This window comes from Pimephales promelas, chromosome 8 (assembly GCF_988280905.1).
Source record: "Pimephales promelas chromosome 8, fPimPro1.hap1.1, whole genome shotgun sequence".
Taxonomy (NCBI): domain Eukaryota; kingdom Metazoa; phylum Chordata; class Actinopteri; order Cypriniformes; family Leuciscidae; genus Pimephales; species Pimephales promelas.
This window is the reverse complement of record NC_142776.1, coordinates 27652433-27667247: the sequence shown is the minus strand read 5'-3', so window position 1 is coordinate 27667247 and position 14815 is coordinate 27652433. Positions and strand designations below refer to the sequence as shown.

General features: G+C 36.5%; 1 protein-coding gene across 1 annotated transcript in view; it reads right to left on the bottom strand.

Moving 5' to 3' along the window:
* oca2 (oculocutaneous albinism II) overlaps nt 1-14815 on the bottom strand; it is an 85347-nt gene that overhangs the window by 44015 nt on the left and 26517 nt on the right. The window contains exon 14 of the mRNA XM_089134256.1: nt 2888-3020. Coding sequence (XP_088990382.1) covers nt 2888-3020 — 133 coding nt within the window. The remainder of the gene's footprint in view (nt 1-2887; nt 3021-14815) is intronic.

Genomic DNA, 14815 nt, shown 5'->3' with positions numbered 1-14815 from the left:
GAAGAATTTGAGTCTGCCTTATTAAATATATATATAAATGTCAAAAATAAGAATGTAAAATAAAAACTTAGCTTAAAAATCTGTCTAGTTTATCTTTTATCTATTTGAAATGAGGTCAACCAGTAGTTATTTTCCAAAGTTTTATGTAATCTATAGTTCTTAAAGATTAAATCAAGATTAAGGTCGGAGGCATCAAGATAGGGGTGTGTTTCCTTTGGTGATTTCAAATGTCAACATCATTGAACATCAACATTCAAACACACATCAACCAAAACACAGCATGTCACAATCTGTGACGAAGCAGTTGTTAAAACTTTAACGAAGTTGTTAAAGCTTCCCGGGGCAGCAATCTTTAATTTAAATCTCTTTAATTATCTTTAATTATTTAAATTGATAAATAATTGATATTTAAAATTGATTGATAAAATTGATAAATAACGATTTGTACACATTTTTACACCTAAAACTTGCTCGTACGTAAATTATTTATTTTTTAGTGCATGCAGTCAATACTGTGTCAATATTGTACGTTTCAGTGTGTATAAAACGCAAGTAAATGTATGTGGGGTTTTGTACTACTTTTTCATCTATAGCCCAAACTTGATGGCTATAAGGACACAAATCTGCTGTGACAATGGACTGATCCGAGCTGTCCACCATCATGTTATTTCATAGAATCAAAGGATGACTCAAAGTCCTGGTTTAAATTGGATGATCAACCACTGTGTGACTCTAGAAAAGACTGTGTGCTTTCCTCAAATTATGACTTCTGGGTAGTGTGAAAGCCTCTCTAGGAAGCTCAGAGTCTGTATCCAGACAGTGCATGGCTGAAATGAGAGGTTTATTATAAAAGAGCTATTGTCATACTTCATGTGTGTTAAGGAGACCTCAGGTGTGGAGCTGTATGGGAGATGTGAGGAGTTGGTCTCCGTGGAGCAAAAGTAGCAGCTGCTCAAGAGGCTAATGGCCATCTGTAGAGAGAGCTTGATAACTGGAGGAAGACTCTACGGTTTATTTTCAATATTTATTTTCAATATTCACACAACCAAAAAATACAAAAAATCATTTAAGTTAAAAATCATCCAGAAAAAGCTAATGAAATGTATGTGATTATCTTAAATTAACAGTTCACCCCAACAGTGAGCTCTTTTTAAAAGTGGCTACTTTTATAATGTACCATGGCTGCCAAAACGCTTATTTGTAATCAAAGAAAAATTAAAATAGTTCATTTTACTAATGTGTTTTTATCCTAGGAATTAATACATCCCAACCTGAGGACCACTGAAAGAGGAAGAGGCTGTATGAAGGCACGTTTGATTTCACATCACAAACAAGAGGTTACATGAGTTTCAACCACATCAGGAATTTCAAGGCAGGTTAATTGAGAGTGCCATTGTACATTAATTGCTCATTGATGCTTGAATAGACAAAACAAGGGTGAATGTAGAGAGAAGAAGAGTCGATGACGGGAGAAGAGTATGTAGGCTATTAATAATGGTCTTGACTGAGATCAGAAAACAGAGTAATTTAATGAAGTGAAAGGACAATATGCATTTTATGACAAAAATAAGCTTGTACGGATAGCTATGTCAGTGTGAAACATGTTGTGACACTGTTATCTCACATTTTAAACAATTTATCATGCAAACTACCTAAAAACATAATCATAAAATAAAATAATAATTTAAAAAAGTATATTCCATTTAAGCTAGGCTATCTGAAATCGTTCAAATAAAATTTAAAACAGAATAACAGTTTTGGGGGGGTTTTGAGTCAGTTTTGGGCTGGAAATATCTTTGGGACCTGGCAACCCTGTTTTATTTTTCCAATATTGTCAATGACTTTCAGTGTATTGACAGAACGGTTAAAACAATAAGAAGGAAGAAGGAAGTCATGCAGCTTTGGAACAGCATGAGGAGGATGAGAGAATTTTGTCAATGTGTCTGTGTCAGTTCTGGGCACAGACATTTTTGAGCAAATCACCTGAGCTCTAAATGTGACCAATAACACCGCAATAACCTACATTTCCAAGCCCTTCATTGGCGACTATGCTCAGCTGTCATGTGAAGGGGAAAAGAAGAGGCCAAAGAAATAAATAAATGTTCCTTGAAAAAAAAAAAAAAATCAAAATACAAAAGGAGTTTCGAATTCCTGTCAATGGAAAATATATGCTTTGTGAGCCCAGATGATGTAATTACAACATCTACCAGCAGGGGGTAAATGAGCCATGCTAACCAGGCAAACCTTGACCCCTCAAAAAACAAATAAATAAGTCCTGCCTGAGAGTATTGCATAAGTCTGGGTCTTGAGAGAGGTCATCTACGACAGGATTTATGTATTTAATAGAGACGCGTTAAGGCTTTCAGCACAGGCTCATCCGATAAGAATAATGGAAATATCAGGGAAAACAGCCTGAAGGGTACAGAGAGACTAAACGCATCAATGTGATCATGGGAAGTGCGGGAGGAGGGGGGATGAAAAATTATGTATTGCTGAGGTTATAATCATCCATGAAAGGGTAGACTCTATGCCTATCCCAGTCAAAGGCCAAATGTAAGGAGCTTTGGATAGGATATGAGATTTGGTGTAAATAGTGTATGAACGGTGTATGACACTCGTTCACATTCTCATATAGGAAGGATTGCTGTCAACAAGGAAGATCAAGTATTCCCTCAACCTCTCAATGGTTTTTAGAAATGATTGCTCATTCTTTAAGATCTAGGTCAATGGGATTATGAATACATTTTTTATTGCACATGTCAGAACAAAAGCGCTTGAATCATAAAGGAAGGAAATACGAGTTTCTCCGCAGTACACTTGAGGATAGATCCAAGCGATTTTGGGAAACCTGATGTGCTACTGCAGAGCAGAATAAATTAATACTCACCCACGATTTCACTGGATTCCTTGTTGTAAAGTTTCTTATTCCAGTACAGCATTCTCAGAAAAGGAAATGAGGTCAGCAACACCAGACAGATTCCCAGGAACATGTAACCAGTAAAGGACGCAAAGTCAATCCCCTAGAGGAACAAGAGGGTGGGTTAATTTTCACCCTTTTAAAATGCGACTACAGTGAACTTGTACAGTTAATTTGCTGTGGTATTTCATGAATATATATTCTAAAGCACTAAGTAGAAATCCCATCCACTTCAATGGCTCTCCATATAATGTGGATGGAGGCCTTGATTACATTTCATCAACAGAATCATATTCCCCATTTAATGCTTGCATCTTGATGCATTTAAACACTTATATAAGATTTAAATGAGCACCTGCATGAGGCATAAATCCTCTTAAAATTCACTTGACTATTTATTAATTATCATTCATATCAAGAGCATCATACAGCCCTTTCTGCTAAACATCTAGCTTCAGATTATACTTCCTTGCCTGTGCATCCACCACATCTCTCATCATAACCAGATGGCATCACATTTTAAAATGCCACCACTGATAGAGATGTGGTAAATGGATCTGTATGGCCTGAAATCTAATCCTATGACTTATCTCCCAATATACGGCTGGTGTATAACCCATTGTAGTGAGGCATTTATGGTTGTTTTCGCAATGACATATTTGTGTACAAGCAGGAGATCTGTCACAAAGGGAAGTTGTAACAGGACTATTCTGACAGAAAATATAAAGTCACAAATGCTTATTTTTGTATGTTGGTTTAAAGCTCCAATCAACAGTTTTTTCTCTTTCTCACCATCTGCAAATCTGCAAAAGCAGTCATTCGCGGAATTATCAACTTTACGTGGGTTGTGCCTCGGCAAGGCACGGTGCGGATGAATCCAATTTTTGAGGAGAATGTGCGGCTGTCGGTCACCGCATCGGTGTGGATACTGGCATTCGTAATCACAGATTCTACTTTTTTGGAAGTATGACCAACATAAGAATTTTTACCGGAAAATGTTATCTAAACAAGTATCTACTTTTGTTCTAACCAACTAAGGGGAAAAAAAGCATTGCAGTAAATCGGACAGATTAAATAATGATCGCTTATCATATCACGTTAAAATGTGCAAACTATTCTTTGTTCTCAATTTGTTAATGTTATAAAAGCATTGCGTGACTACATTTAATGCCCTTCTGATATTACCCTTGTTTTCGCATGGGTCCGGTTGCACTCTTTTTTCTGTAGCCACTCCGAACAACCTCTTAAATTACCATTATAAAGAAATTATTTTTAAAACAAAACTATGATTGAAAGGATGTAGTAATATATAATAATTTCATGTTTTATCTACATAATGTAATTTAATATAATTTTTTATTTGGTATTTCGGCATACCATTTTTTTTTTTTGTGCCTTTTTACGAATTGTTGTGCTGTAATACCCCCTGTTATGCGTTATGCCCGTTATGGACGTTATGCCCACTGTGACAACTTAGCGCATAAAGTGCCCAAAATTATTGTCACAAAAGGTCAACATTTATTAAATATATTTCTGTATAACTGTGTACTAACAACAACAATAACATTTTATTCTTACCAGTAGCTTGTATTGTATGATGTGCCAATACATAAATGGACCATGAGAATTGATAAATAAGTAAAAAGTGTGACAACAAGACCCTGTCACTATTCTGTAACAGAACTGGCAAAATACAAGATAATGCCATTCCTGTTGTAGTTCGGCTCTCCACATTGCTTAAGTTTTGCAAAAATCCAGGAGGGGGGTATTACGTCATAAAGCAGCTCAAGGTACTACCTCCGCCCTTAAAAAAACATGATTGATAAACAGATAAACATGGGCTTGTATGATTTAGAAAAATAAAAAATTAAGATCCGAGCAAACAAACAACATGTAATAGCAGATGTCAAACAAATGTGTATGGAGACAAAAAGACATGAGACTGGTATACAGTGACCTCTACAGGAGATCAAGAAAGAGTGTGAGAGAGAAAGAGAGAGAGAGAGAGGCTGAAAAGACAGACAGGGTAACTTAGAGGATCACTGTAAGATGATGGGAAAAAACACATTAAAAACCTTCGCCTTTCATAATTCAGGATTTAAAAAGTTATTATTTACTCACCCTCTTGCCAAGAAAGCGATATCTGATTTGTGAAAAAAAAAAAAATCATTCTTTTGAATGGAATCTTTTCAATTAAACCGTAAATACGCTTAGAAAAGGTCTGAACTATTTGTTCAGTATTGATTCAACCTGATCCGGTCCTTCAACTGTTCAAGAATCAATGATCCGGTCCTTAAATTCAACTTCTTGACTCAGTCATAGATGTTTCAGCATTTCAGAGGTTTAAAACGACTTGAGGGTAAATAAATTACACAGAATTTTGGGTGAATTTATCACTTTAAAGTTACAATATGTAAGAATTTTTTTACTTGCAATATCCTAAAAATCTCCAAAGATTTTTTTATTTCAGAGAAATTCCAATTTTAAATAAGTGGCCGTCCCAGAAAAAAAAATGTCGCCTGTCAATGACGCAATGTCCGTGCTCTCCTCGGTTTCCGTTCATACTGATATAGCCATGACGTAACCATGGTGACAGATGTGGACAACTGCATAGTACGTAACGTTTAGCGGCACCCAGTTCTTGTTTCTTTCAAACACAGAACATAGCAAGCTGACTTTGGGGCAAACAAGGAGAACTAAAATGAGGATCAATATCAGCGTGGCATTTTTGAGATGACGAGAGCTCCACGTCCGCGATAAACTTCTTCCGTCCGGACTTGACAGAGCTTCAATGTACACACACACTGCAGCCAACTGGAGTGTCAAAGAAACTTTGGCCGCCCTATGAAGGATGCTTGTCAAAAAGTACGAGTAAGCTTGTTGACGCTTTGAACGTTCTGACGATGCAGGGAGAATAGAAGTGTCACAACATGAAATGTAGGAAAAATTAAGTAATACATTGAAGAAACCTTTTATAATGACAGCCATTTCGGTCACATTTGGTGGGTAAAAAAAGAATAGTTAGCTATTATTATTATTATTATTATTATTTGCATTAGCCATTACGCTATAAATGCAATTGGTCAAATCGGTGTCACCGTGAGCAAATAATTTGCATTCCCACTTTAAAACGAGCGTTTGTAAATATTTCAAATAAAAGTTGCGCTCATGCGGTCCCTATAAGCAAACAACGTCATGTCATAAATGATAGGAAACCTGTAGGAAACCAAGCAATGGCGATTACTAGCTTCTCTTCCATTTTTTTAACTAATGTTTTGGTAGGATGTTTTGGTTTTGGTATAGGGTGGTGATGGCGCAGTGGATAAGACACATGCCTTTGGTGTGAGAGACCCAGATTCAAATCCACCACGAGACACCAATGTGTCCCTGACCAAGACACTTAACCCCTAATTTCTCCAGAGGTGTGCGACCTCTGACATATATAGCAATTGTAAGTCACTTTGGATAAAAGTGTCAGCTAAATGTATAAATGTAAATGTAGGAACGAAAGATTACATTGTGTGTTTCTCCAGAATCAGCTGGTGCGAAGGACGTCTATATTCCGATTGGTTGCTGGTTTTTTCCCACTGAACCGTGTAATAGTTTACTGTATGTTGTAGTTCACCAAAACGCCGTTCACAAAGCACAAAAACGCTGATAAATTTGTCGCTCCTTGCAGCTGAGAAAAGCCAGCTTCCATTGAAAATGAATGACTTCCGGCCGCTTTGGAAGCTCAAGTCGACTGCGGTGTAAACGTACAGTCACGAATCACGACTTGACAGCTTTATTAGACAGGTGAGCAAATGTACAAAACAAATCAAAGTTATATAACGTTAGCTCAACATGATTAAATGTTATAATATGGTCATTTGTTATTCTAATGTTGATCTAGCTTAATGCTAGTTTCGTATAGCTAACAAACACACCACAGCGCTGTGTTGCCTCACAAGTTGAATTCGTCTAATAAACTGTGTGAGTAATCCAGCAGTAGTTCAGTAGAATTAAATGTTAAATGTTAGGGGTGTAACGGTACACAAAAATCACGGTTCGGTACGTACCTCGGTTTTAAAGTCACGGTTCGGTACGTTTTCGATACAGCAAAAAGAAAGAAATGCCAGAGAAATTTCCTATTTGTTTAAAGAAAAAATATTTTTAAATAAGTGTGAGTTTTCCTAGATCTTGAAACTTTCAGGTTTATAAACAGGGGTCATCTTTGAAGGATGAACAAATAATGTTTTGGTCATCACATTAAAAATAACATTTAAATATATATTTATTTATATAATATTTGAATTTTGAAGTGCTGGAAAAAGATGTGTGGAGTACTTGAAAGCATTTCACCATTCCAGCCAAACTGGTTACAGTTAGTGTTACTATATTAAATCCATGGTGAATGTTGCTGGTCTGTGGACGTAAAGTACTAGTTCATTCACGGCACAATGTTTCTCCTGGTTTCCATGACAGCGCTGTTTGATCTAATAGAGATCTACGGTTAATAACGGAGAAATGTGAATGCATCTCACTAGATCTCGCAGCGATGTTATTACCTCAGTGGCGTATTCAAATGTTTTCTTTACCGGATCTCTTAGCACGGTGTGGTAACAGTGTTGTTTGATCGAGATCGGCTCGCGCTGCACAGATGTTGCTGGTCCGAACTGATAAATGATCCATGAAGCACATAACGAGGAGCGCAGTTTCGTTCTGCTTTCATTACCCTTGCCATTTGGATGTTGCGCAACGTTGTGTTGGCCGCGTCAGCACGAATTTTGCCGGCAAGAAAAATGGTCCAAGCAATCGTTCGCTTTGTATGCGTACCAAACCGGAAGCCTCGAACCGAAACGGTTCAATACGAAAACATGTACCGTTACACCCCTATTAAATGTGTAATGTTAAAAAACATGAATGTTTGCACTCATCCATAAACAATATTAGATCCATCAGCTTGACAGCAAGTCCCATCATTCAGCCCAAAACTGCGTCATAAAGAGTGCGCCTACGCCTTTGTTATTATTGGAAACAGCGCCCTCTTGTAGTGAAAAAACTACATATTGTGCCTATTAAGATTCAAACAAAGAATGACATAATGGAAGTGTCATTAAAGACTAATTATATATATTACTTTCTTTCTTAACTGAAAATATTCCATCATAAATTAAAAATGATTTCAGCGATAGATAGTTCATTCAATACATCTAAAGGGCAAGAGCTTTACTCCAGTGTCTGAACCTACTCAAAATAAGAGGTACCCTTCGCTCAGGATTCACTCAGGATTCGCTCAGGCTATCTGGGCTTGTGGGGATCTGTCGATAACACTTCATTAAAGCGGTCCTCTGCTTTATTCCTTGTGGACTTCCTGTGCTGTTGTGCTGAATGTAAATGTAAATGTAAATGAATGCCCTATCATACAGAGTAGATGCATAAGTCATCACTACTTTGTCAGAAATTCAGTTGCAGACAATAGGCAGTGTTTGTGGATATTTCTCTGTAAATTCTCCTATTTTGTCCTACAGGCATGTTGTGATAATGACTTAGACATGTGTAAATGAGACCTCCCCTCACTCCATTTCTGTTGTCACTCTCCCACTTTTATGAGCCAAGAAAATAACTTCAAAAAGCAAAGGAAGTGGGAGAGAAGAGGGAATGAGAAATAACTCCTGTATGCAAAAAGACTCTCACTGTTGGTGCTAGCTGATTAGTGAGCAGTCAGGGGCCATCTTCAGACTAGAGTCTGCCAAAGCCTGTCTGCCTGGGGCCTGGAGAAGTGCTGATTGACAGCTGAGATTTCTGAGAGTGTGACTGACAGTAGATGCCAGAGAGAGAGAGAGACAGCAGGGTGTACAAGATGTCTCCTCAATGACCCTGCAACACTCCTTATGCCCAGCCACAAATGTCTGATCCACAGAGAGCTCCACAGATGGATGCTTGACTGACCAAATGGCAACATTCCTGCTGTAGTGATCCTGTCGAGACCGATGGGGGGGGACCCACAGCTCAACATCGCACAGCCCAAACAAACAAACAGAATACATAAATAAATAAATAAACAAAGAGGCCACAAGTACAAGATGTTCCGTCATGACTGACTGCTGCCTTGGAAATGTAGGGGATTTAAAAGTGATTTCTTGGCTTTTAAAATACTTTAAAAAGTCTCGCCATAATTAATGCAGCATTAGATCCTTCTTTTAAAAACATTAAAACAATCTTACCGACACCAAACTTTTGAAAGGTAGAGTACAGTATATATGTTGCATGACATCCCTTTTCCAGATGTTACTGGTCTTATATATAAGCTTACAGACAGATGTTACTGGTCTTATACAGTACTTTAAGCATACATGAGTCTTTAAACATTTTGGGTAGGGTGACCATATTTTGATGACCAAAAACCAGGACACTCAGCCCAGCAAACACATGGGCCGGCCAACTCAAATGATACTCGAAGTTTACTCAAAGATACCTTATTAATTTCAATACATTTAAAAGTAGGTTATGCCTCCTCTGTATGGATAGAAAATTGGGTAACACTTTAGAATACTGTATCTTACTTACTGCATAACTAATAAGGAATTAATGAAGAACTAATAGGTAATTCTTTATTAACACTTAAGTCACTACTGTTAACTACTAAGGAAGATGTGTTAACTAATCAGTATGAAATATAATTTTATGATTGTGTTAAGTATCAGTTAGTTAATCAATAGCTAATGAATTCTGTCATACCTCCTGAAGAACTACTATTAATTATCTATTAATTAAGGTTCAAGAAATATAACTATGAAGTAACTACTAATTAACACTCATACACAGTAGTCAGTTTGTCATTCTTCAGCACTAATAAGAAAAATAAGTGCAGACATTTACCTATAGGCTATGATCTGCAAATAAGCAAAAACATCTCATGTATATAACACCTTATTATTATACTTAGTTCTTATACATTTTAAACTTCTTTTGCACCATTTAAGTTCCGGCAATATGGCGGTAGCCACATACACTGAGCCTGGGTTCTCCCAAGGATTTTTTCTCCATTCTGTCACCTGATGGAGTTTTGGTTCCTTGCCACTGTTGCCTTTTTCACTTCTCTTCGCATTTGTCGCAAGTAACTGTCGTGTATTTTACAAAGGTTTAGATGATCACGTTAATATATATATAGGCTAATATTTTTTTATTTACAGTAAGTTTGATTTGAGTCAGAAGTATGTGGTAATTCTTTATTAATTACTAATGTGTTCCCTATATTGTCACTTTAGAATACTGTTCCAGGTTCTAAGTAATTCCTGAAGAACTATTTAAAAGTTAATTATTAATTACTAATAAGTTCCTTATATTTTCACTTTAGAAGACTGTTTCAGATTATAAGTAGCCTAATTCCTAGATAATTATTTGATAATTCTTTATTAATTACTAATGGGTTCCCTATATTTTCACTTTAGAATACTGTTCCAGCTTCTAAGTAATTCCTGCAGAATTATTTGATACTTATTTATTAATTACTAATAAGTTCTCTATATTTTCAGTTTCCCTCAGTCGTTGCCTCAAATACATGAATTTACTCAGTGGCATTCTATGCTGAGAAAAACAGACACACACAGTACTGTATATAAAATATACAAATAATCTGAGGTTAGTTTTGTATGACTGTTCAGTAGTTACTTCTTAGTTATTTTTCTTGAACCTTAATTAATAGATAATTAATAGTAGTTCTTCAGGAGGTATGACAGAATTCATTAGTTATTGATTAACTAACTGATACTTAACACAATCATAAAATTATATTACATACTGATTAGTTAACACATCTTCCTTAGTAGTTAACAGTAGTGAAGAAGTAGTTAATGAAGAATTACCTATTAGTTCGTCAATAATTCCTTATTAATTCTGCAGTAAGTAAGATACAGTATTCTAAAGTGTTACCGAAAATTGTTATATTGTTATATGAAAACAGGACATGTCCTGGGAAAACAAGACAGTTGGTCACCCTAAATTTGGGCCCTATTTTAATGATATAAGTGCATGGTGTGAAAGGCACAAGTTCACTTAGGGCATGTCCAAATCCACTTTTGCTAGTTTATCGATGGGAAAAATGGTCAGTGCACCAGGTGCATGGTCTAAAACGGTTGTCCCTATTCTCTTAATGAGTAATGGGTATGTTTTGGGATATACATGTGCGTTAAACCAATCTCCCATTCCCTTTAAATCTCATCTCCCATTCCCTTTAAATGCCAGTTGCGCTCACGCCATGGCAGATTCGCTATTTACATGGCAGAATTTGCAAGCGGAAAGACTTCTCCAGAGAGGAAATGGATCTGCTCGTGCGCAAGATTAATGCAAGCACACCATCTACGGGACAAGCCGGATTCCACCATATCTTTATGTACACAATAATAATATTTTACATTGTAATCCATTAATTTTAAATATTTGGTGTTTGTGTGCTGATGTGTATCGCTTTAATAAGAGTTTACATGCGTTGGAAACCCCCTAGACACAAATTACTAATGTGCTCTTTAAATAACAACAAAAAAAAATTATTTCTGTTGCCTCAAAATAGCAATACGCCAACAATGCGCCTGAAGAGACCACGCAAATGCATTTGCTATTTAAACAATGTGGCGCAGGACGTGAAAATGTTAACTGCGTCGGACTGAAACTAGCAAAAAACACTTGCGTTGTGCTTGGGGTGTATGATAGGGCCCTATATGTCTTTTGTAAGTCAAGGTATTTTAGAACATCTTTTGAGGTTGATTAGTCAAGCACATTTCTAGCACTGTGCTTTTTATTAAGCTATATGGCACCATGTCATCCATCTATTTTTATGGCAGAGTTTCGATACAGATTACTGAGGCTCTAAAGATCCTGAGGTTGATTGAAGCTTAATAAACAGATTAAGACTCCTTTAGAACGTGATGGCTTCAGACTCAAATACAATCCACATCTATACACAAGCATACAGACATGAGCCACAATATTGCACACCCTCATTAATTTACATACTGCAGAGAACAACAGTATACACAGCATGTTCAAAGCTATTCAAATTTTAAAATTATAATTGTTGATGCAAAAACGGGGTAGACCAAAACAAAATTATGTAATATGATACCTCAAGATAAGTGTCAGGTACAGTAAAAAGGAAAGTTCAATAAAAAAAAAATCACTTTAAAGAACTTTTAATCTTAAACATAGGATAAATAAACTACATTACACACCAGCTCACCCACATACCCTAAAAGCACCTGTTTGCACGAGCTTAAATTCAGTTTTAGATCATACAGTCATTCAACGGAGAGCCTAGTTTCATCGACTCCTACCTCGATTGCATCAGGAACTTGTGTCCTCAGACACACACACACGAAACCCAGAAAAATAAAATGTTTCATAATGCAGGGAATCTCTATTAGTAATACCATAAAAGTGTTTTTTTTTTATTGACATGTAAGACCCAGCTAAATACGTACCAAATCAATGCACAAAGCAATCAACAGATAAGCAAACGGCATGTATTGAATTGTGTGTGTTTTGTGTGTGTGTGTGTTTTGCACATGAAGTTGTATCTCCATTCATCATCTGCATGTTGTCAACACAAACAGAAGCCCTCTCAAATATAAACAAATCTGGCCCATGTAACACAGAGATAACACAAACCACTGCATCCATGTCAATAATTAAAGTAGATGCAATCTCTCCCTATGGAACAGAATGGATGAATCTGTCCAGCACTACACACGTGTATCGTCACAGCCCTCCTCTGTGCATCTGCTGCGGGAGCAACTTAATCACCGAACGTTGTGACAGAAACCCAAAATGATGTTTATAAAGTAATTTAGAGCAGGGGGTTGAGTGAATTTGATGGATTCTTCCCTCCAGAGATTTAGGCCTGTCAGAAATGTAAGTCTATGGCTATTGGGTTATTTTGAAACTTCCCACTGTCAATTAAAGCCCAGACGGGAATGACCTTGATGTGGAAAATGTAACTTCAGAATTTCCGCTGCATCATCCAGTGCAACAGCCAGTTTGACAGGCAAGGACAATGTTTCTACTGAGCCACAAATTAACTCAAACCCTACAGCGATTTCAGCTCTGAAAGCTAGCTGATGAAACAACAATTTAAACACCCTTCTGTCGCCAATGGAAGAGTGTGAGGAATAACTAAATTTAAAATTGTGATGGAAAATATTGAAGTTCTCGTGAAATATTTAAAGATATTGGTGGGTTTTAAAGGATTTGATGACCTTTCTTACTAAGAGTCTGTTAACACTTTACAATAAGGTTCAGTTTGTTAATGTTAGTTCAATGTATTGGGTAATGGCCTAACAATGAATGAACAATACTTCTACACCATTTTTACTAACATTTTAGCTAACATTAGTTAATAAACAACCTTGAATGAACAGTGAACATTACCTAGATTAATAAATGCTCTATAAAAATGTTATTTATAGCCTGCATCCACTTTTGACACAGTTCTGTTATCGACAAAGTTAAAATGTGTGTGAAATTTGCGGTCTCAAGGAGGTTGCTTTTTATCAGCCATTACCAATAAAATTTCAATACATTTTGTGTATATCACAAATTATGTATTTTTCACATCCCATATTTCCTCAACTGGAACGGAGAGAGTAATGGGACAACTGAAAATGGTCAGCTCACTAGTCAATATCATAATAATTTATTATGATTAAATTAGGAAATATCAGGAAACGACAACAAAATGTCAAGCCTATTGGAGTTTGATATGGCCAAAAAACAGGGATTAAATACTAAATGTTTTTCATTTTATTTTGTTCGAGCAAATGTGGTCAATACATTAGTCAAAGAGAGGTCAAAAGGTGTCTTCTAACACATTTTCCTCAACAATATTTCATATCAACATAGAATTTATGCACTAAAGTTAAAAGGAAAAAGATTGTTTGACCATTTGCAATAATTTTTGCGATATTGGGCATTTCCCATTTTCCCAACTTTTTTCCTTGGATGAAATTTTGGCAATTGTTACTCCATGACACACTTGAATCTTATTGTAAAAAGTTGCGCAAATACTCCAAAACATAATGTATATTGAAATAGATAAGACACATCCAGAATGAATCAGTGTTTTTTAAACAAAGAAATTGAGTGAGTGATTCATTTGCCGCCATGAGCATGATGTCCACCCTCAGTTGTGAAGACGAGCAAGATAGGACTGTCTATCTTATTAAGAAAGACAGTACCATCCTATCCTGATCCTAAAGGAAATTGGAATGCAATACTATAAATACAACAGTCCACAAGCGTTCATTTGGTTTAGGTGAAAATGAGCCCCAAATAATTTGTAATCTTTTGCTTTGACTTCTTTTGGGGCGCTCAAGCCTAAACAGTGTTCCGACCAGGCGAAAACCCATTATTCACAACTGTCATGGAAACAGGGCAATATTACAAGTCCTCTCTTTACCTTTAAATGACCCTTCAAGCAACCCTTGAGATTCTCTTTAAAACACACTTAAAATGCGAAGCAGCACTCAATTAAAAGAGGTAATTGTATGCGTTTCACTCACTAATTCATCCATCTATGTCAAAAATTGAGATGAGGTTGGAAATCAATTTCGCTGACAAGATGTTTATGTGGCATAAAAATGTATGGCTGCAAATAGACTGAGGTTTTTTAGGCATATAGTTGTTCTTTTGGCGTGTAGCCTTTTAAATAGACTGTCAGAAAAAGATGGATCTCCTATACTTTTATAGCCATCCTCTTTCCGCTCGCTTTCTCTTTTGCACTGACACACACACACACACACACACTCAGTTTTGTGTCTTGGTAGTGTGTGACAGAAAGAGCTGCAGGGAAGAGTGGCTCCAAAGAGAGCACCTTTAATCGGCATCTGGCGCTGGAGATGAAAGAGCTCTATCTTGTCCTCTGTG